General features: G+C 34.3%; 1 protein-coding gene across 4 annotated transcripts in view; it reads right to left on the bottom strand.

Moving 5' to 3' along the window:
- Positions 1-25,126, bottom strand: part of PPEF1 (protein phosphatase with EF-hand domain 1) — a 156,366-nt gene that overhangs the window by 48,502 nt on the left and 82,738 nt on the right. For all 4 annotated transcript variants that reach the window (XM_031958915.1, XM_031958914.1, XM_031958913.1 and 1 more), the window contains exon 9: positions 2,523-2,689. In XM_031958915.1, the coding sequence (XP_031814775.1) occupies positions 2,523-2,689 (167 nt within the window). The remainder of the gene's footprint in view (positions 1-2,522; positions 2,690-25,126) is intronic.

Genomic DNA, 25,126 nt, shown 5'->3' on the forward strand with positions numbered 1-25,126 from the left:
GGATGTCCATGTTGCTTCCCCCAGACAATAAACACCAGTGGCTTTGTAATTCCTCTAGATTCTTTTAAAAGCTTTTTTTTGGCAGCATAATTTGTTCCTTTAGAATTTCTAAAAGTAGATAGCAATTTTTAGATTTGAAAAGTCTCAGGAGCTTCTCAGCATCTTGTATACACATTTCAAGTCAATAGCAGAACTCACAATTGGTCCTGTGAGGCTCTGTATCTTTAAACATCACAATTAAGCTTCCCTCTCCACCCCAGTAACTAGCAATGGATGTCCCCTTATTGTTGCCTGCAATTCCTCTTTATAGTTCAATGAGCCAAAGAAAAGGACTTCTTCCTCAGAAGGGCCATTTCTGCTCACCTTGGGAAGATTCTAATATCTATTATATAATTCTGAGATTCAGAAGAGAACTCAGTGGTCAATTCTCTCATTTAATAAATGAAGAAATTGAAACTCTGAAAAATTCAGTGATTTGCCCAATGTCACACAGGTCATAGTTAGGATTATTCTGACTCCAAACCCAGAATTCTTTCCACAGTACTAAACCACTTCTTCCATCTCCCTTTTGTTTTGCTTTCTCCTACACTGTAACTACTTAGATATATTTGGTTTTCCTTCTACTTCTTTCTTTTCTTGGATTTTTTTCTTTAGACCAATTTTTTCTGTCCTATCCATTAGGATTTTATCCTCTGTGATAAGACATAGGTGGCTTCTGGATATGATTTTAAAGAAAAATGCCCCACCTAATATTACAGCTCTATCAGGAAAAAATGGCTCTTCCTTTCCCCTGTAATAGCATAAATGCCTCAGGTGAAAGTCCGCAAAACATTAATACTTGAATGGAATTGGCTAGAAGAGGTAAAATGATGAAAAATTATTTCACCATTAATTACCCTCAGTTTTGTACAACTCATTTAAAATACTTGTGTAATACAGAGTTCTCATAGTGTGGTCCTGATACTTTCATAAGACCTACAAGGTCAAAATTATTTTCATCATAATTTTAACATTGTAATTTCTAACATGGTAAATATCAATAGATATAACCAGATATATACTTGGAATCAACTTGAATTGGCTTGCAGGAGGCAATTATTAAATATTCATTTGTGAGCATTTATGCTTCAGAAGTCAAATACTACAAAGCAGGACTTAATTTATTATTTTATTGATTTTGTAGAATTTAAAAAGGGACAGAAATTCTCTTTAGGGACAGGACAGAAGAGAGGTTAAACATAGAGATTGTTAAGCCAACCCTATCAGGCATTCTTCAATGTAATTTACAAGAAGGCTCTTTGGGGTCTTTAATAATTTTTGAGAGTGTAAAGGGATTCTGAAAGCAAACAGTTTGAGAACTGCTAGTAGAGGAATAGCACTAATCCTATAAATGCACCATGTAACAAATTCATGTTATATGGTATTTTGTAAATTCTAGATTTGTCATGGGCCACTAAAATCTAATAAAATGGATGCTTAAAGGTTATTCAAGTATAACTGAGATACTTTGAGTACCAGCAAATGAAAGTCATCTTAGGATCAGCCTAATTAAGCAGAGAACTGTGGCTCAATCCTAAAAGCTGACTGCAAATTGGTGAATTATATGGCTAAAACAAGTCCTGAAATCCCAGGCTAAGGTAGTAAGGGGCTAATGATCATCAATCTATGATTGAAAGTTGGTGCTATTATACATCCAAATATGTATAAGGAACAATACTTTAAGAAGGCATCCTGAAGTGCCCATTTTGTTACTATGATATTCTTTGATTTTGTTTTTATTTGTGGCATTGATTTCCACATTATAATCTTAGAGTATAAACATAATATAAAGGAATGATATCATGAAAATTTTATTTTCTTTTATAAGCATTTAGGCCTGAGGGCCTATTTACCTTTTCTGTAGAGACTAAGACATGAGTGATATATTCTAATGTTACTAGGAGAGACTATGGGTGGGGTCAAAAGACATACAATCCTAATATGTCAAGGGAAAGTCCTGTATTAGATCCATCCAGCCAAAAATGAGAAGTTCATTTGAGAAATCTCCCAAATTTTAATCCAATTTGTTTAAACTGGACTATGGGTTACATATGCAAATTGAGTTTAAAGTGAGTCTCAAATATTTCAAAAAACTAACTAAGCCAAAGATTATTATTACATTATAATTTTTCTTAAGTTAATAATAAGACACTAAGTAAATGTTTGAGATACAAAAATCAGGAGGTAAAATGGTTCTGCCCCACTTTTATTCCACCCCCTCAGTCTGGACCACAGCATGATGATTCATACAAGATTCCTATTTCTTGTGTGACGTTTGGCAAAGCACTGATCTTCTCTTAATGTTCTCATCTGGAAAATGAAGAGGCAGGACAAGGTCATCTCTGGGGTTCCTCCTATTTCTCAGGCATGTTTTAGAAGGTCTAAATTTCAAGACCTTTCACAATGTGAAGTATATGCATGAGAAAAAAAATTTATGGTGTACAAAATAAAGCAGAGAAAAACCTAAAATCAGCCATCATTACCTCATGTTCATTAGATAATCCTCATGATTCCCTCTGTTCAAGTATACATCATTGGGATATACAAGAAGAAATGAAAACAGGACCATTAATACCTCCATGGAATTTTGCCCTCTATCTACAAAATCGCCATTGAAAACGTATCTGTTATTCCCTGAGGGAAGACCATTCTGTAGAAGGAGGAAGAAAAAAATAATTTACCAATGAAATGAATTACATGAATCATATAGTATAATATATCTTTAAGCAAAGTAGATCATTAAGATAAAATAGATCATTTTGACTACATACAATTAAAAGGCAATTGCAGTAATTAAATCAGTGAAAACAAAATTAGAAGATAAACAATAGTAGGGCAAGTGTTTGCATCACATATCACCAATAAACTCTGATATTCAAAATCAATGATTTTACTAAAGCTATTTCATTGTTTTGGTTTTTTTTTAATAAAATATATTATTAATGGGTTTGATCAGATATCTTATTTACCAGATTTGGTGAATTTTGGCTATTTCAAGAAATCAAATCTGTCCTCAAAGGATAAAAATTTCCAGTAAGGAAATTATGCAACCAAATTAAAGAATCATCTTCTCTTTCAATAATGTCATTAGATCTTGTAATTTGAAATACTATTTCTATACTGTTCACTCTATATATCCAGCCCTAGTTCTTCTCCTGAACTCTAATCCCACATTACTCAGTTACCTTGCTGGATCTTTTGAACTGGATGTTCCCTAGGCATCCCAAACTCAACATGTCTTTTTTCTCCCAAGTCACAATTTTCCAAACTTTACTGATATCTTTTGGTTTTTATATAGTTGAAGATAACCTTACATTCTTCTCCTTTTCCCCTCTCAGAGAAACATCCCTTATGACAAAGAATTTTTAAAAAACAAAGAAAGAAAAAGAGGAGGGGAAAAAAAACAATCAAAATCAGTCAATATAGAGGAAAAAAATCTGACAATATTCCATATTCATGGACCCATCTTTCTGCAGCAAAGTAGTAAGGGAAATGTCTTCTTACTTACTTCTCCCCCGCAAAAAGCTTTATTTCTGTCAATGATACTACCATCCCTCTAATGACCTATGTTCACAAACTTGAAGTAACTTTCAATTCTTTACCATTATACCTCCACAATATCTCTCTCCTTTGTCCTTTTTTTCCTAGTGCCATGTCCCCACAGCCAACCTGAATAATGCCAATAGTCTAAATGGTCTCCCTACTTTAAACTCCTTCCCTCTTCAATCAAAGTTCCACATAGCTAAGAAAATATTTTTTTCTAAAACATTTGTTTTACTATTATTCTGCCCTGTAATATCCAGGAGAGTTGACTTAAAGGGTGAACCTTAGCTATGTTGCTATGAATTCCATTCCAATTTCATAGTATGTCATACAATTGAATTGCTATTTCCTATTAATAACTAAACTTTCTAAATGTCCTTTTGAGCGTTATGGATAATTGAAAAAAAAAACTTAAACCTGGCATAGAAAGAAGATAGTTCTCCAGTTGAAAAATATTGAAGATCAACAGTCAAGCAGTGAGTAGAAAAGAAGCTTCCTGTGGGGCAGATGTTCTGAATGAATCAATAACATTACATTCACAGTATATGCTCCTAAATTTTCCTCTCTCATGTCTTTTTATGCCAGGTTCCTACAAGTGTTTGCCAACTTTCCACAGTTTTATATGTGTGTTGTGATGTATAAATACAATGATATTTCTGTATTTGGTTTATATTGATACCTATAATATTGTTAGTTCTTTAGCCTTATTAAGAAGTAAATGATTATGTTTCAGATTTTAAAAGATCATTACTGAAAATAACAGGTTGTCTAAATATACACTATGTGAATAAATTGTTTTGTAAAGATAGAAAACATACTAGATGGGAGCTCAAGAATTATAGTAGCAAGTAGGGAAAATATATGTTCCTGTGACAAGTTTATTCTCAGACTCTGAGAGAGTTTGAATGTAACCATGTGGTGATGATCAGTTTTTAGGAACTTCTACCTATGCCTTTGGTAACAGATTGTAGGAATGAATCAAGTCCACAGAAAGAGGTCAGATGTGTAGGATATAAAATAAATTCACGTAAATCACATAAATCATTGGTATTTCTATATGTTTCTAACGAAGCCCAGTAGCAAAAGATAGAAAGAGAAATTCCATTTAAAACAAATGTAGATAATATAAAATATTTGAGAGTCTACCTGCCAAAGACAAGAACATATGAACACAATTACAAAACACTTCTCACACAAATAAAGTTAGCTAAACAATTGGAAGAACATCAAGTAGTCATGGGTAAGCTGAGCTAAAAGAATTAAAATGACAATTCTACATAAATAAATTTACTTATTCAGTGCTATACTAACCAAACTGTCAAGAAATTACTTTAGAACTAGAAAACATTAATAACAAAGTTCATCTGAAAGAACAAAAGGGCAAGAATTTCAAGGGAATTAATGGAAAAAATGCAAAGGAAGGTGGCCTAGGTATACCAGACCTAAAACTATATCATAAAGTAGCAATCATCAAAACCACTTGGTAATGGCTAAGAAATACAATAGTGGATCAGTGGAATACATTAGATTCACAAGACACAATAGTCAATGACTATAGAAATCTAGTGTTTAATAAACCCAAGACTCCAACTTTGGGATAAGAACTCACTATTTGACAAAAATTACTGGAAAACTGTAAAATAGTATGGCAAAAACTAGACTTTGACCAAGATCTAACACCCTATACTGAAATTAGGTCAAAATGAGTTCATGATTTAGACATAAAGGTTGATACTATAAACAATTCAGGAGAATAAGGTATAGTCAGTTTCTCAGATTTGTGGAGAAGGGAGGAATTTATGATTAAAGAACTAGAGAATATTATGAAATGCAAAATGGATAATTTTAGTTACATTAAATTTAAAAGTTTTTGCATGAATAAAATCAATGCAGCAAAGATTAGAAGGGAAACAGCTGGAGCGAAAATTGTACAGTCAATGTTTCTGATAAAGGCCTCATTTCTAAAATATATAGAGAATTGACTCAAATGTATAAGAATACAAAGCCATTTCCTTGATAAATGGTCAAAAGATATAAACAGAAAATTTTCAGATGAAGAAATTAAAGTCATTCTAGTCATATGAAAAATGCTTCTAAATCATTATTGACCAGAGAAATGCAAATTAAGACAACTGAAATACCCTTTACAACTTTGAGGTATCACATGATACATCTCATGTTGGCAAAGATGACAAGAAAAAATAATGATAAATGTTGAAAGGGATGTGGGAAAACTGGGACATTAAAGCATCGTTGGTGGAGTTTGTGAAATGATCACTATTCTGGAAAGCAATTTGGAAATATGTCTAAAGGGTTATAAAACTGGGCATACCCTTTGATCCAACAATCTCTCTCCTGGTTCTGTACCCCAAAGAGATCATAAAAGAAGGAAAAGGACCTATATGTGCAAAAATGTTTGTAACGTCTCTTTTTGTAGTGTCAAGAAACTAGAAATTGAGTTCCTCAATTGGGCAATAGCTAAATAAGTTATGGTATGTGAATGTAATGGAATACTATTGTTTTATAAGAGATGATATAGAGGCTGATTTCAGAGGAGCCTAAAAAGACTTACATGAACTGATGCTAAGAGAACTGAGCAAAAGTTATCAAACTGTGCATACCCTTTGATCCAGCAGTGTTACTACTGGGCTTATATCCCAAAGAGATACTAAAGAAGGGAAAGGGACCTGTATGTGCATGAATGTTTGTGGCAGCCCTTTTTGTAGTGGCTAGAAACTGGAAACTGAGTGGATGCCCATCAGTTGGAGAATGGCTGAATAAATTGTGGTATATGAGTATTATGGAATATTATTATTCTGTAAGAAATGACCAACAGGATGATTTCAGAAAGGCCTGGAGAGACTTACACGAACTGATGCTGAGTGAAATGAGCAGGACCAGGAGATCATCATCAACATCATCAACAACAATACTATATGATGACCAGTTCTGATGGACCTGGCCATCCTCAGCAATGAGATAGATCAAATCATTTCCAATGGAGCAGTAATGAACTGAACCAGCTACGCCCAGAGAAAGAACTCTGGGTGATGACTAAAAACCATTACACTGAATTCCCAATCCCTATATTTATGCCCACCTGTATTTTTTATTTCCTTCACAAGCTAATTGTACAATATTTCAGAGTCTGGTTCTTTTTGTACAGCAAAATAACGGTTTGGTCATGTATACTTATTGTGTATCTAATTTATGTTTTAATATATTTAACATCTACTGGTCATCCTGCCATCTGGGGAAGGGGGTGGGGGATAAGAGGTGAAAAATTAGAACAAGAGGTTTGGCAATTGTTAATGCTGTAAAGTTACCCATATATATAACCTGTAAATAAAAGGCTATTAAAGAAAACAAATAAATAAAAGAATGTAAATGTATTTATGTATATATACATATATATATACACAATGGAAAATGTTTAATGAAATAAAATATTTTATTTAAAAAAAAAAAAAAAAGAATTGAGCAAAACCAAGAGAACATTGTACACAGCAACAAGAAGATTATGTGATGATCATCTGTGATGGACTTGGCTCCTTTCAATAATGAAGTAATTCCAATAGACTTGTGATAGGAGTGCCATCCACATCCAGAGAGAGAACTATGGAGACTGAATGTAGATCAAAGCAATACATTATATGCAAATTACATGCTTATGTGGTAGGGGAGTAAATAAGAATGTCCTATGTATAAGTATGTCTTGTAACATAAATGTTATGTAATAAGCTTTTTTTTACAAAAAAAAATTTAATACTGAGATAGTATATAAATTGAATTTTGCAACAAAAACTTTTTTCGACAATGCAGGAAGTAGTTTAAAGAGAATATCGGCTATGGGCGTTGATGGTGGGGCATAATGCCTTCTTCCTGATGGGTCCTAGGAAGGTTTTACCTTCATAGCTAACTTACAAGGCCAGTATTTTGATTAAATTACTTGGACTCTTCACTTAAGTTTTAATATATAGTTTTCAAATAAGCCTGCAAGAGGTATAAGGACAATAATTAGTAGGAAATAGAGGATAGAAGCTAGTTGGCCAATAATGATAAATGGTTGTTCTACAGGCTGGCCGCTGATTCAGGTGAGTGTGATTAGGTTGGCAGTAAGGATTCAGAATAGAGTTTGGGATACTGGTCAGAATATCATTCTTTGTTGTTTGGCTGTGTAAATCAGGGGGATGATTAGTAGGATTAGGATGGAGGCTTGCATGTGCAAATAGGAAGTACCATTCTGGTTTGATGTGAGGAGGGGTGTTTAGTGGATTGGCTGGTGAGAAGTTGTCCAGGTCTCCGAGCAAATCTAGTGAGAATAAGGCTAGAAGGAGGAGCACAAGGAGTAGTAGTATTAGGCCTAAGGCATCCTTGGTGGTATAGTATGGATGGAAGGGGATTTTGTCTGAGTCTGGGTTGACACCTGAAAAGTTGTTGGAGCCTGTTCCATGGAAGAAAAGGAGGTGTACAATGGCTAGTGCTTTTTTTTCATTTTCATCTTTTTTTGTGCTGTTATTGTTTGCTTGGTTTTCTTTTTTTCCTTTCTCATTTTTTCCCCTTTTGATCTTTTTGTTTTTTGCTCAGCATGGTAAATATGGAAATTGATTTAGAATAATTCTACAATTTTTTTTAACCTATATCAGATTGCTTGCTGTCTTGGGAAGGGGAAAGAAGGGAGGAGAGGGTTAAAAACTTTGGAATATAAGGTGAATGTTGAAAACTATCTTTGCATATATTTGGAAAAAAATAAAACACCATTAAGGTTGGAGGAGAGTACAAAGGCAGATGTTTCAAATTGCCTCTCCATTGATGTTTAGATAATTCACAATTTCAGTTCTTCACTGACCAGTGTTTCATGACTCAGAACCATATAACAATATTGGAAGAATACAGTTTTAAATGAGCCTTTTAGTTAGCTAATAAGTTGAAGTTACTAAAAGAACTTTAAAATCTCCCAAAGATAATAAATCTATTCTTTTTTTATTAAGTTCTAGAGTGTTCATTTCCAATGTCAGTGCAAGAAATATATACTAATGAGCTCCATATGATGTCCTTTCAACTGTATATAATACTATGGACAATAGATAATTTTCAGGCATTGGTTTTTTTCTGTGTGAATAGCAAGTTAAACTTTTTAGCATGGTTATGGGCTACAGGAAGCTTTGCAACTTTCCAGGGTTTAATGAAATCAGCATTTTATAGTTCACAAATAGGAACATTTGGAAAGCTTCACTATCTCTAATGAATTCTTCTTTGAATTGACTGTGCAATGGATTTCCTCCATGACATCAGCAAATGTCTTAAGCAAGCACATAATTGTTTTATTCTTCATTTGATATTAATTATCAAAGAATTATTAAACAAGGCTATAACTATAGATATATTGCTAAGAATCTTATGGAATCTTGACACATACATGGGAAACATCTTGTTGGAAAACAACCTTTAAGGTAAGTTATCTTGTTTTCCTGAATCAAATGTTTTTGATTCAATGAACAAAAAAGCAATTAATATAGTACATTCTTTTATTTTTTTATAGCTTTCAATTGAGTGGTGGTAAATTGTGGGTGTGTTTTCTTCTTTAAAGTATAATGGTTCTCTCTGGGAGAGAGGTTTTCTGGAGGCAGCTTTAGTTTCAATTACAAGTAAATAATCACCCAAAATCGCAGCCAGCTGATAAAAAATTCAGATCTTTTATTGTGTCCTTCAATATAGCCCAGTTAGTTTTCTTAGAGGCTTATTTCTCTTCTTGGTTCCAAGAGCTCTTGCAGCTTTGTCCTTTGCCTCTGCTTTCTTCAGCTTCCAGCCAGCACCAAGGTGGAAGATGCAATGAATCTCTCTTGTCCCAGAGAAAGGGCTTGTAGGCTTCCTCCCAGAGTGCTCCTCTCCGACCCCAATCAATGTTCCAGAGTAAGTCCTCTAAGCTCTAAGAGCTTCCGCCATATATATGATCTCCCAGAGGTTAACTCCTCCTTCTGGAGGCAGGGCTTAAGGGAGGTGCAAATTCTGATATCTCATACTAAACCGTGTGAACTCCAATGAGTACTTAAATATTTCTTGCTTCTATGAGCTCTCTAAATGTGTGAACACAAGCATCGTTTCTATCAGTTGTACTTAGTATCTTGTTTCAAGTTCTGGACCAAAATATCTCCTTCTAAGATCAAATCAATCATATTGAACCATGCTAAATTAGATAATTATTGTCTCTATCAACTCTAATGACTTAACAGTTTGTAAAGATTCCAACAGTAAATATGTGATTTGCTATAAAATATAGCTTGAAAAATCCTTCCTGTTCTCTTAAAATGCCGTCATCAGAATGCCTATATTGCATACATATATTTTCATTAAAATGTATACAGATGGGAAAATAGGCATATAAGTCATTCATTATTTTGATACATTTTTACTTACTTTCTTTAGGCAAAAATAAGCATCAGATTTTAACCCGCATCTTTAGCATATTCCCTTCTTCCAGACATCCTGAAAATCAATTCCTTAATATCCTCAAAATTATGTTACTTCTCAAGGAACTGGAAACTGAATAGATGCCCATCAGTTGGGAAATAGCTGAAGAAGTTATGGTGTATGAATGTTATGAAATATTGTTCTTAAGAAATGATCAGCAGGATGATTTCACAAAGGCCTGGAGAGACTTACATGAACTGATGCTAAGTATAGTGAGTAATACCACGAGAACATTGTATACAGCCACAAGATTATGTGCTGGTCAATTCTGATGGATGTGGCTCTTTTCAAGAATGAGATGATTCAGGCCGATTCCAATGATCTTATGATGGAGAGAACCATCTGCATCCAGAGAAAGGACTGGACTGATGTGGATCACAACATAGTTTTTTTGTTTTTTTTTTTCACCTTTTTTGTTGTTGTTTACTTGCATTTTGTGTTTTTTCTCTTTTTTTCCTTTTTGATCTGCTTTTTCTTATGTAGCATGATAAATGTGGAAATATATATATAGAAGAATTATACAAGTTTAATATATATTGGATTACTTGCTGTCTAGGAGAAAAGGTGGAGATAGGAGGGAGAAAAATCTGGAATACAAATACAAAAATCTGGTTTTGCAAAGGTGAATGTTGAAAACTATCTTTGCATGTATTTTAAAAATAAAAATATATTAATTTGTAAAATTTATTTTTAATTCACATTGCTTTATGAATGATATTGGGAAAGAAAAATCAAAGCAAAAGGGAAAAAACATGGGAGAGGGGGAAAAAAAACAGAAAAAAGAAGTGAACATAACATGTGTTGATTTACATTCAGTCTCCATGGATACAGATGGCATTTTCTGTCCAAAGTCACAATAGTGTGATCACCTTGGATCATTGAGCCACTGAAAAAAACCAAATTTTTCATAGTTGATCATCGTACATTCTTGCTGTTATTGTGTACAATGTATTTCTGGTTCTGCTTGTTTCGCTCAGCATCAGTTTTTCCAAGTCTTTCTAAAATCAACTTTGTTATTTTTTTATAGATAATATTCCATTACCTTCATATACCACAATTTATTCAGTCATTCCTTAATTGATGTGCATCTACTCATTTTCCAATTCTTTGTGATGACAAAAAGAGCTGTTACATTTTTGCCCATGTGGGTCCTTTTCCCTCCTTTATGATTTCCTTGGGATAAAAAGCTATTATTTTAATATATATATATATATATATATATATATATATATATATATATGCCACTTCTGTATGCACTAAAGCTATTCTAGTTGTTAGGCTTAACTTTGCTTTCTTCAGTGTTATTGCAACTTTCTTTATGTCCATAATTATGATATTAGAATGCAGATCTAATGACTGTAATTTTTAAAATCATTAAAAATTTTGCAAATCTTTTCCATCTTTTTTCTCTTTGTTGATTTTATTTCATCCTTAAATGTTTCCAAAATAGTTTTCTTTAGATTGCTCTTTTTCCAAAGCTTTCTTATACGTTTTTTTAAAATTTCATCATTTATCTCTATTTAATGAGGTCACACTGCTTAATAGTTTAACATGACCCTTCTCTGTAAGAGTTCACAAATGAATTCACGTTTTAAGCCAATGTTGCCCTTGGCTTCATTTTCTCTGTTTGGCTAGTAAGTTATTTGATGACTACAAAAATTTCGAGGCACTTTGGGCCTCTAATTATTTTAGAACTTTTTTTTAATAGCAATTAAACTTCTACATGAAATTGCTATAATCAGTTATCCACTCCACTCATTTCCCACTTTTCAATGTCAATAATTTTGTTAAATAAATTAGATTGGAGTTATTTTTAATTTCAGACCTTGTCTTACTCATCATTATTTTTATTCTTTCTTCTAACTTTATATTAATTTTTTTATCCTTACCAACAAACTTCCCTACTTGATAGCATAGTAGATAGAGCACTGAGACTGGAGTCAGGAAAAGCTGAGTCCAAATGTAGTCTCAGACATTTACTATGTAACTCTATCACCTAACCTCTATTTACCTCAGTTTCCTCAACTGTAAAATAGGATTAATGGGGTTGTCATGAAGATCAAATAAGATAATAATGCAAAAAACAATTTAGCTTAGCACCGGCCTGGCCAATAATAAATGCCACATAAATGCTTATTTCCTTCCTTTCCTTTCTTCTTTTCCTAATGATAATCTGAAATCACTCTTGCTACCTAATTTATACTTTTTTTTCATTGTAGTCTTTTTGCAAATATTTATCATGAGCATCATAATATGGAATGACCAAATGTCCTGTGAAATTATGTTTCTTGCTATTTTTGGATAGTTTATTAAAAGCTAACTTTTTCAGCTCCTTTGCAGCTTCAAAAAGAACCTGTGAGTCATCAATCCATTCATTTAGAATTTCCTTTTGTCTCATGATTGCATTGAAAGCAAATTAAGTAAGAATCAGCTTCTGTGTAGTTCCATGCTTACCAGGTAGTGATTGTATGTCCTGCCACAAAGAGTAGAGAGGTAAGCACCAAACTCTGTGGTTCTCAGAGAACTTTATTCTTATGGATTGAATGAGGAGTCTAGCGGAGTGGACAGTGTGGATTAATAAATTAAACTCCTGACCCAGGTTTCTACCCATTGGAAAGCTGAATTCTGTTCCTTTCTTTCTTGTATTTCAATGTCAATTTAATTCAATTCAATTGTAATTTCAACCATCATGTGAACAATGTATAATGAAGTAGATTCATCCAAGCACTGGCCAATATAAGATTTCTTTAGCAATGGATGGAAAAAGAAAAATGATAATAAATTGAATACATATTAGCAAAGACATCATGTATGTTACATGCTTATGGTTACTTCCAGTCCTAAATATTGTTGAACTACTCTATAGATATATTCTATAGGATATTCTATAGGTATAACCTAAATTCAAGATTTCTCAGGCGCAGTTCAAATGCACTGTCACTTTCACCTAATTACTAAATAACTCCAAATGTTTTAGTTTTTATATCAATGTTTTTAAAAATAGTTTGTATTTTTATGCTTTCATTTTACAATACTGTCAATGTCCTGTCTTTAGTAAGCCCTATTTTTTTCTGTTCCCTAACTTTTAATCCAAGTCTCCAAAAGCAACAACTAAGTTGTTTGTTTTTAATTGTGTGGGAAATAATGCTACCAGTCTATTTACCTGGGTGCTGTGAAATTATATCAAAGCATGTTCCTATGAGTAAAATGTATGAGCCCTCAGTATATGGACTTTGTGACAGCTATTTCAAAAACTCAGTCACCCTTCTTGTTTGATTCTAGGTTCAAGAAAATGCTATGGATAGCTATGTTTGTCAAAAGTTTAATTGCTAGCTAATTAGTTCATTGTTGCCATTAACATCTGTACCAAAAGTTTAAGTTTACAAAACATTTTGTGCCTACTGACTTACTCAAATGATACTTGTGTTATTGAGATGTACATTATTGTGCTATGATATAATCCTCTCCCCTAGATAGCAACTAATTCAATATATATTAAACTTGTGTAATTCTTCTATACAAATTTCTGTAATTATCATGCTGCACAAGAAAAATCAGATCACAAAGGGAAAAAATGAGAAAGAAAATAAAAAGCAAAAAGAAAGATGAAAATACTATGTTGTCATCCACACTAAATCCTGATAGTCTTCTTTTTAGATGCAGATAGCTCCCCATCACAAGTCTATTAGAATTGGCCTGAATCACCTCATTGTTGAAAAGAGCCATGCCCATCAGAATTGATCATCACATAATCTTGTTGTTACTGTGTACAATGTTCTCTTGGAAAGAACTTACATTCTAATGAGAGAAGGGGATTCTATTAGAAGAGGAATACTTCATCATTCAAATTTCCCTCTTACCTCTTTTCACAAAAACTATTTCAAATAAAAGTAATGTCCTCTTTTATTTTTGTGACTCTCCACTTCTTGAATCCCTTCCACTGGTTCACCATGTGTTATCAGGCATATCCTGTTTCACCCTCATTGGTAATATAATTTGACAATTAATAGCCTGATATGAAAGACAATTGACATTAATAAGGATGTAGAGAAGAAACCACCCTTTCCACAACTAGCTCCAGCTGGTATAAAAATGACTTTCAGACCCCTATGTTGAAAAGCTAACTTTCTCTCATGGACAAAGGGAACCTCTCCTATCTTCCCACCATGAGTCATGTAGATTAAAAGGAGATTGTTCTCTGTTTTCTAAAGAAGTCATCCCTATTTGTTCAAAAAAGATTCCTGGATGAGAATGAAGCAAAAGGTTGAGTTTGATGAGATTATTAGATATGCACCTAACAGATCCTTTAGTGCCATCATTCTTTTTCTTCTTCTTTAGCTGTTTTAGTTTTTGACTCTTAATAGCTCAACTTCATGGCAGCAAAGTGGTGCAGTAGATAGAGCACCAGCCCTGAAGTCAGGAGGATCTCAGACACTCAACACTTCCTAGCTATATGACCCTGGGCAAGTCACTTAACCCTAATTGCCTCAGGGGAAAAGGAAATGAAAGGAAAAAGGAAAGGAAAGGAAAAAGGAAAGGAAAAAGGACTTCATTTACACTTATTTTTTCCTTCTCTGTTGACTCATGAGTCAGGAACAGGTTTTTAAATAGTCTGCCTCTGGTTTTCCCCCGGTGAACTGATCAATAGGAGAGCATAAGGCCTCAATCTCCCTGACAGCAGAAAATAGAAAATTAATCTTCCTTTTTCTCTCTTCTCTTAATCTTTCCTCTTTTTTCCTTTCTCTCCCTTTCTCTCCCTCTCTGTGTGTCTCTGTCTCTCTATTTCTGGTTACCTATCTCTCTCTCCCTCTGTCTGTCTCTGTCTCTGTGTGTATGTGTCTCTTTCCCTCTCCCTCTCTCTATTTCTTTCTGAATCTGTCTCTCCTAAGAATTTGGATTAAGTATAATTTATGATTATAATCCATTATAAATGTTTAGGAATAATGGTATATATTCTTATATTTGAGGTCTCTCTTAAGGATATAAATTTCATTACATAGAAATCATTTTGATTTATTGCAAATTCATTATTAAAGTAATGCTTCACCTATCAGTCTATGTGCTTTATTACTGAGATAAGAAACCCAATTCAAATATAGAGGAGTCACAATAAGGATCACCCAGGACCTAGCAGCATCCACATTAAAAGATCGAAGAGACTGTAATATGATATTCCGAAAGGCTAAGGAACTCGGTATGCAACCAAAAATAACTTACCCACCCAGAATGAGCATCTTTTTCCAGAGAAGAAGATGGTCATTCAATGAAATAAGTGAATTTCACCTATTTTTTTATGAAAAAAACAGAACTTAACAAGACGTTTGATCTACAAATATAGAACTCAAGAGAAACCTAAAAAGATAAAAAGAAATCTTGGGAACTATATTTCTGCTGTAAAGATGTATAAAGAATACATGTATATCTTGTTCTAGAAATTAGAGGTGGAAAGGCACTAGAAAAAGGGTAAAGTGAGGGTAACTACATCTATGAAGAGGCAAAGGAAACCTATTATATTTGAGAGAAAGAATGGGGGGGATGAATATAGTGGGTATTCTACTACCATCAGAATTGGCTTTAAGAGAAAAAATTTTAGACATATTCAATTTATGGTGAAACTTCTCCCATCTCATTGAAAAGTAAGAAGAGAAAAGTGAAAGGGGAAGAAATAAGCTAAGCAGAAGGGAATATGGAAACTGTGAGGGAAAGGAGTAAGATAGGGGGAGGAACTCTAAGGTGGGGAGGAGGGATACTAAAAAGGGAGGGCTGTGAGAAGCAAGTGGTGCTCACAAGTTTAATACTGGGAAGGGGGGTAAGGGGGAAAGAAGGGAGAAAAGCATAAACAGGGGTTAACAAGATGGCAAGTAATACAGAATTGGTAATTTTAACCATAAATGTGAACGGGGTAAACTCCCCCATAAAGAGGAAGCAGTTAGCAGAATGGATTAAAAGCCAGAATCTTGCAATATGTTGTTTTCAGGAAACACACCTGAAGCAGGGAGATACATGCAGAGTAAAGGTAAAAGGTTGAAAATCTATATGTTCAGGTGAAGTCAAAAAGGGGTATATCCTTGATCTCAGATCACAAAAAGAAAGTTGATCTAATTAAAAGAGATAAGGAAGGGCACATATCTTGCAAGGGGATAGATAATGAAGCAAATCAATATTAAACATATATTACCAATGGGTAGCATCTAAATTTTAAAAAGAAATTAAGAGAGCTAAGAAGAAAAAAGCAAAACTATAATAGTGGGAAATCTAACCTTTGCCTAGAATTAGATAACCCAAACCCCAAAAATAAATAAAAAGAAGAAAGAGGTAAATAGAAATAGAAAAGTTAGAATGATAGAACTCTGAGAAAACGAAATGAGACAGAAAGGAGTACACTTTCTTTTTAAAAGTTCATGGAACCTATACAAAAAATAGACTATATATTAGGACATTAAAACCCCAAACCAAAATGATAAAGAAATAGTAAATGCATCCTTTTCAGACCACGATGCAATAAAAATTCATGAAGAAAAGCCAGGGAAAGTAGACCAAAAAATAATTGGAAACTAAATAATCTCATACTAAAGAATGATTGGGTAAAACAGCAAATCATAGACATAATTAAAAACTTCATCCAAGAAAATGACAACAATGAGACATCATACCAAAATGTGTGGCATGCAGCCAAAGCAGTAATAAGGGGAAATTTCATATCTCTAGAGACCAACTTGCATAAAATAGAGAAAGAGAAGGTCAATGAACACAACTAAAAAAATGCTAGAAAAGGAACAAATTAAAAACCCCCAGTCAAACACTAAACTTGAAATTTAAAAAAAAGGAGAGATCAATAAAATTGAAAGTAAAAAAAACCATTGAATTAACCCTAAATAAAACTAAGAGTTGTTTCTATGAAAAAACCAACAAAATAGACAAAACCCTTAGTAAATCTAATTAACAAATGGAAAGAAGAAAATCAAATTGTTAGTCCTAAAAATGAAAAGGGAGAACTCGCCATTAACGAAGAGGAAATTAGAGGAATAATTAGGAATTATTTTGTCCAACTTTATGGCAGTAAATTTGACATCTTAAATGAAATGGAAGAATACCTTCAAAAATATAGCTTGCCTAACTGTACAATATTTCAGAGTCTGATTCTTTTTCTACAGCAAAATAACGTTTTGGTCAGGTATACTTATTGTGTATCTAATTTATATTTTAATATATTTAACATCCACTGGTCATCCTGCCATCTAGGGGAGGGGGTGGGGGGTGGGGTAAGAGGTGAAAAATTGGAACAAGAGGTTTGGCAATTGTTAATGCTGTAAAGTTACCCATGGATATATCCTGTAAATAAAAGGCTATTAAATTAAAAATATATATATATATAGCTTGCCCAGATTAACAGAGGAAGAAGTAAATATTCTAAACAGTCCCATCTATTAACCAACTCCCTAAGAAAAAATCCCCAGGACCAAATGGATTTACATGTGAATTCTACCAAACATTTAAAGAACAACTCCAATGCTATATAAACTATTTGAAAAAATAGGGATTGAAGGAGTCCTACCAAACTCCTTTTACAACACAGAAATGGTACTGATACCTAAACCAGGTAGGCTGAAAACAGAGAAAGAAAATTATAGACCAATCTCCCTAATGAATATCTATGCTAAAATCTTAAATAAAATATTAGCAAAAAGATTACAGAAAATCATCCCAGGATAATACACTATGATCAAGTAGGATTTATACCAGGAATGCAGGGCTGGTTCAATATTAGGAAAACTATTAGCATAACTGACTATATCAATAACCAAACTAACAAAAAACATATGATCATCTCAATAGATGCAGAAAAAGCATTTGATAAAATCCAACATCTATTCCTAATAAAAACACTCGAGAGTATAGGAATAAATGGACTTTTTCTTAAAATAGTCAGGAGCATATATTTAAAACCATCAGTAAGCATCATATGCAATGGGGAAAAACTGGAACCTTTCCCAGTAAGATCTGGAGTGAAGCAAGGTTGCCCACTATCACCATTATTATTCAATATTGTATTAGAAACACTAGCCTTGGCAATAAGAGTCGAGAAAGAGATTAAAGGAATCAGAATAGGCAATGAGGAAACCAAACTATCACTCTTTGCAGATGATATGATGGTATACTTAGAGAACCCCAGAGATTCTACTAAAAAGCTATTAGAAATAATTCATAACTTTAGCAAAGTTGCAGGTTATAAAATAAATCCCCATAAATCCTCAGCATTTTTATACATCACCAACAAAATCCAACAGCAAGAGATACAAAGAGAAATTCCATTCAAAATAACTGTCGACAGCATAAAATATTTGGGAATCTATCTACCAAAGGAAAGTCAGGAATTATATGAGCAAAATTACAAAAAACTTTCCACACAAATAAAGTCAGACTTAAATAATTGGAAAAATATTAAGTGCTCCTGGATAGGCTGAGCGAATATAATAAAGATGACAATACTCCCTAAACTAATCTATTTATTTAGTGCTATACCAATCAGACTTCCAAGAAAATATTTTAATGATCTAGAAAAAAAAACAACAAAATTCATATGGAATAATAAAAGGTCAAGAATCTCAAAGAATTAATGAAAAAAAAATCAAATGAAGGTGGCTTAGCTGTACCTGATCTAAAACTATATTATAAAGCAGCAGTCACCAAAACCATTTGGTATTGGCTAAGAAATAGATTAGTTGATCAGTGGAACAGGTTAGGTTCACAAGACAGAATAGTCAACTATAGCAATCTAGTGTTTGACAAACCCAAAGATCCTAACTTTTGGGATAAGAATTCATTATTTGACAAAAACTGCTGGGATAACTGGAAATTAGTATGGCAGAAATTAGGCATGGACCCACACTTAACACCATATACCAAGATAAGATCAAAATGGGTCCATGATTTAGACATAAAGAATGAGATTATAAATAAATTAGAGGAACATAGGATAGTTTATGTCTCAGACTTGTGGAGGAGGAAAGAAATTTGTGACCAAAAACGAACTAGAGACCATTATTGATCACAAAATAGAAAATTTGATTACATCAAATTAAAAAGCTTCTGTACAAACAAAACTAATGCTAACAAGATTAGAAGGGAAGCAACAAACTGGGAAAACATCTTCACAATTAAAGGTTCTGATAAAGGTCTCATTTCCAAAATATATAGAGAACTGACTCTAATTTATAAGAAACCAAGCCATTCTCCAATTGACAAATGGTCAAAGGATATGAACAGACAATTTTCAGACAATGAAATTGAAACCATTACCACTCATATGAAAGAGTGTTCCAAATCATTATTAATCAGAGAAATGCAAATTAAGACAACTCTGAGATACCACTACATACCTGTTAGATTGGCTAAGATGACAGGAAAAAATGATGATTGTTGGAGGGAAAACTGGGACACTGATACATTGTTGGTGGAGTTGTGAACGAATCCAACCATTCTGAGAGCAATCTGGAATTATGCCCAAAAAGTTATCAAAACTGTGCATACCCTTTGACCCAGCAGTGCTACTACTGGGCTTATACCCCAAGGAGATACTAAAGAAGGAAAGGGACCAGTATGTGCCAAAATGTTTGTGTCAGCCCTGTTTATAGTGGCCAGAAATTGGAAAATGAATAGATGCCCATCAATTGGAGAATGGTTGGGTAAACTGTGGTATATGAATGTTATGGAATATTATTGTTCTATAAGAAATGACCAGCAGGATGAATACAGAGAGGCTTGGAGAGACTTACATGAACAGATGCTAAGTGAAATGAGCAGAACCAAGAGATCATTATATACATCAACAATGATACTGCATGAAGATGTACTCTGATGGCAGTGGATTTCTTTGACAAAGAGACCTAATTCAGTTTCAATTGATCAATGATGGACAGAAGCAGCTATACCCAAAGAAAAACCACTGAGAAATGAATGTAAACTGTTTGCATTTTTGTTCTTCTTCCCAGGCTATTTTTACCTTCTGAATCCAATTCTCCTGTGCAACAAGAAAACTGTTTGGTTCTGCACACATATATTGTATCTAGGATATACTACGACATATTCAACATATATAGGACTGCTTGCCATGTAGGGGAGGGGGTGGACGGTAGGAGGGAAAAATCGGAACAGAAGTGAGTGCAAGGGATAATGTTGCAAAAAAATTACCCTGGCATGGGTTCTGTCAATAAAAAGTTATTATAATAAAAAAAAGTAAAAAAAAAAAAATAATTTGGATTAAGTATAATTTATGATTATAATCCATTATAAATGTTTAGGAATAATGGTATACATTCTTATATTTGAGGTCTCTCTTAAGGATATAAATTTCATTACATAGAAATCATTTTGATTTATTTACAAATTCATTATTAAAGTAATGCTTCACCTATCAGTCTATGTGCTTTATTACTGAAATAAGAATCTCCCTAAAGCCTATATACATTAGTATATCTATAATTTATACATTAGTATCTCTATAATTTTCTGCTTTGTGGACTTCAAATTCATAGACATGCTATGATCAAGATCTAAAAAGAGCTTCAACAGATTTGGGATGCAGCAGATTTAACAATAGTAAAAGTTGAAAGATTTCCCCTTCCAGTAAGATATATAACATGATACAAAATTTAAAATGTGCAAGGGAAATGGTTACTTTTAAACACTATCATTTTATCTTTAAATGTTTTAATATTTTTTGTCATCTACCCCTCCTCAGTTTAGTCTATAAAACAAGACTATCTATTTTCCTATAATTTTCATAGCTTTATAGAAGGAATATGATTCCTCCTCATTTTACTCATTGTCCTATACGTTATGGTACCATCTCTTGTGGTCCCTTAGATTCTTAGATTCTATAAACTTCTTGCTGCTGTTGCTCTTCAATCATAGTCATGTCCTTTTCTTTGTGACCCCATGAACCAAGTCAGGCCCTTCTATCCTCTATTATCTTTCAAAGTCTGTCCAAGTTCGTGTTTGTTATTTTCATGACACTATCCCTTTCTTTGATTTTTTTTTTATTTTATTTAATAGCCTTTTATTTACAGGATATATGCATGGGTAACTTTACAGCATTAACAATTGCCAAATCTCTTGTTCCAATTTTTCACCTCTTACCCCCCCCACCCCCTCCCCTAGATGGCAGGATGACCAGTAGATGTTAAAAATATTAAAATATAAATTAAATACACAATAAGTATACATGACCAAAACGTTATTTTGCTGTACAAAAAGAATCAGACTCTGAAATATTGTACAATTAGCTTGTGAAGGAAATCAAAAATGCAAGTGTGCATAAATATAGGGATTGGGAATTCAATGTAATGGTTTTTAGTCATCTCCCAGAGTTCTTTTTCTGGGTATAGCTAGTTCAGTTCATTACTGCTCCATTAGAAATGATTTGGTTGATCTCGTTGCTGAGGATGGCCTGGTCCATCAGAACTGGTCATCATATAGTATTGTTGTTGAAGTATATAATGATCTCCTGGTCCTGCTCATTTCACTCAGCATCAGTTCGTGTAAGTCTCTCCAGACCTTTCTAAAATTATCCTGTTGGTCATTTCTTACAGAACAGTAATATTCCATAATTTTCATATACCACAATTTATTCAGCCATTCTCCAACTGATGGACATCCATTCAGTTTCCAGTTTTTAGCCACTACAAAAAGGGCTGCCACAAACATTTGTGTACATACAGGTCCCTTTCCCTTCTTTATAATCTCTTTGGGATATAATCCCAGTAGTAACGCTGCTGGATCAAAGGGATCACAGTTTGATAATTTTTTGAGCATAGTTCCAAACTACTCTCCAAAATGGTTGGATTCGTTCACAACTCCACCAACAATGCATTTGATTGTCTTTTTTACTTTTGCCTTCAATTTTTCCCAATATCAAAGTCTTTTCCAATGAATTCTGTCTTCTCATTATGTGGCCAAAGTATTTAAATTTCAGGTTCAATATTTGGCCTTTCAGTGAATAATTTGAATTAATTTCTTGGAGTATTGACTGATTTGATCTCTCTGCTGTCCAAGGGACTCTCAAAAGTCTTCTTAAGTAACACAATTCAAAAACATCAATTCTGCAGTATTTAGCCTTTCCTCATGATCCAACTGTCACAGCTATAAATTGCTACTGGAAAAAACCATAGCTTTGACAGCAAGATGATATCTTTGTATGCTATCCAGCATAGTTTTCCTTCGAAGAAGCAAACATCTTTTAATGTGATGGATGCTGTTGTCCACAGTGATCTTTCAGGCTAAGAATATAAAATCTGACACTGCTTCCATTTTTTCTTCTTCTGTTTGCCAAGAAGAGATAGGAGCAACTGCCAAGATTTCAATTTTGTTTTGTTTTGTTTTCATGTTAAGCTTCAAACCAGCTTCAACCCTCTCCTATTTCACCCTCTGTAAGGGTCTATTAGCGAGGCCAGGCAAGTGCAGTTAGGTTGTAACATAGGCCTATGACCTGGAGATCCCTGGACATGATTGGCTATGAGTATATAGGGACTACCTCTGTAGAGGATGACGTGGCAGGAAGGAGGTCGAACACATGTTCCGATCCCATTTAAAATGTTAAAAGAGGTGAAACAAGCTTGCAAACACTATGGCCCTAACTTGCCCTATACTGTGCAAATTTTACAACTGATATCAAGTAGATATGCCCTTACCCTGAATGATTGGAAAGTATGGCATCTGCTTGTTTTACTGCTGGCCAATCAGTTGTATGGCTATCAGAATTTACTAAATCAGCTCAGAAATATGCTGTGGCCAATGACCATCAAGACCCGGAAGAGTCTGTGCTTATAATTACCAGCACAGGCCGCTATTACACAACTCAGGCTCAGATTTTATACGATGTAAATGTGTTTGCACCGATCTCACAGTGTGCTATACAGGCTTGAGAGAGAATAGATAAGGAGAGGCTGGTACAGCAACATCTTACTTCAATAAAACAGGGCCCCCGAGAATCTATTCGAGATTATATGTCCCAATTAAAAACAGCAGTTGACAGAGTCATGGGGAAAAGTGGTGCTTCTGACCTTCTTCTCAGGCAACTATTAAAAGAGGGAGTGAATAAGGTGTGCAGGCGTATAGTGGCTGGACTTTCTGAAGAAACTCCTATTGCTGAAATTATAGATAGATGTAATGAAGCAGATTATAAGACTGTTAATGCAGAAGCAATGGCCTCAGTTATGGTTCAGGGAATCATACAGAGGGAGAACAGGAAGATAGAAGGAAGGAAATGTTCTAACTGTGGCAGGAAAGGACATTTCCAAGCCCAAAGCCTTAAGCGGCCAATAGGGGGCACGTGCCAAAATTTTGTAGGTCTAGGAAGAAAAATCATACTACGGTTCAGGGAAACTGGTGAAGGGGTCCCATGAGGATCCCAAACACATATTGGATAGATTAGGAACCTATCCAGAGAGGAGCTACAGGGTTCAAAGAGAATTATCAGGCCTTGATGAGGAATATGGACAGTACTTGGTGAATGCAGTTGAGGATTTTAACATCAACCCATGGACCACTGCATGTATTGAGGTACCCATTAATTAGTATGATTGATAGGAGAATAATAGCTAAGGAGACCTTATATGAGATAGTTTGTGCAACTGCTTGTAGAGCCCCGATTAGGGCATATTTTAAGTTGGAGGCTCACCCTGATCATAAGATTGAATACACTGATAGGCCAGATAGGGAACCAACCCAAGGATGGAGATAGATTAGTAACTGGACTCCCAGTCTAGTAGAATACTTCATTGGGAATCTGAAAATCAGAAAGATGTTTTTAGGCCTCTTGTCATCACAGGGCTCAGAACCTCCTTGTGAGGAAGAAATTTACTGAAAGCCCTTCCGACAACATTACACATTGAGGAAAACTAATAGGGGCCGCTGAGAAGATCCTGGCAGTGCCACCCTTAAGATGGAAACATGACAGTCCAATATGGGTGGATCAATGGTCCCTCTCAAATGAAAAATTCACTGCCCTAAGATCCATCATTATGGAACAAGAGATATTGGGTCATATTGAGTCTTAGTGCTTATAACTCACCTATTTTTTTATAATTAGAAAAAAGAACAAAGCATGGAGCATGTTAATTGATTTGAGAGCTGTGAATGCTGCCATGCAACTGATAGGAGCCTTACAACCAGGCCTCCCATCTTCTAATATGGTTCCTAAAGACTATCATATGGTGGTTATTGATATAAAGGATTGCTTTTATTCTATTCCTTTGCATCCTACAGATAGGGAGAAGTTTGCCAGCTATTAATTTACAAGCTCCTGCCACTAGATGGCAATGGAAAATATTACCACAAGGGATGGCTAACAGTCCCACCCTTTGCCAATGGTATGTAGACAAGGTTCTTGCTCCAGTTAGAAATTTATAGCCAAATGTATAATTATATACTCCATTATATGGATGATATACTGGTGGCCACTAAGGAAGAGTCACAGTTGCAAAGTATTGAGCAACACATTATTCAAATATTGGCTCAGCAGAACCTTGTAGTGGCACCATATAAAATACAGACTAAGCCTGCATTTCTCTATCTTGGGCACATTCTTCAAGATCTTATTGTGTCTAAAGTGCCTCCTAAGGTGGATGAGAGTAAATATAAAACTCTTCATGACTTTCAACAGTTGGTGGGGACTTTACAATGGCTGAGGTTCACTCATCCCCTTCTCCCTTCTGTTATGCACCCTTTTTATGATATTTTTAAAAGGCCCTTCTGCTCCAACATCACCATGATCATGGTCTGCAGAGGCTTGTGCAGCATTACAATCAATTCTCTTGAGGTGCACTAGTCATACCTCTAGAATTGATCCTTCACAGCCCTTGATGCTATCAGCATTTATTGATAAGCCCTTTTTTGCTGTACTGCACCAAGGTGAACACCCCTTGTAGAGTGGCTGTATCCTACCAGACCTTCACTATTCTGACCAATAGGATTGAAGGACTTGGTTCCTTCTTGTGGCAATGTTGCCAACAAGCCATACTTATCTCAGGAAGACCTCCTCAACTGGCTCTTGGTATACCAGAACAGCTAGTAC

Source organism: Sarcophilus harrisii, chromosome 3 (genome assembly GCF_902635505.1).
Source record: "Sarcophilus harrisii chromosome 3, mSarHar1.11, whole genome shotgun sequence".
NCBI classification, from domain to species: Eukaryota; Metazoa; Chordata; class Mammalia; order Dasyuromorphia; family Dasyuridae; genus Sarcophilus; species Sarcophilus harrisii.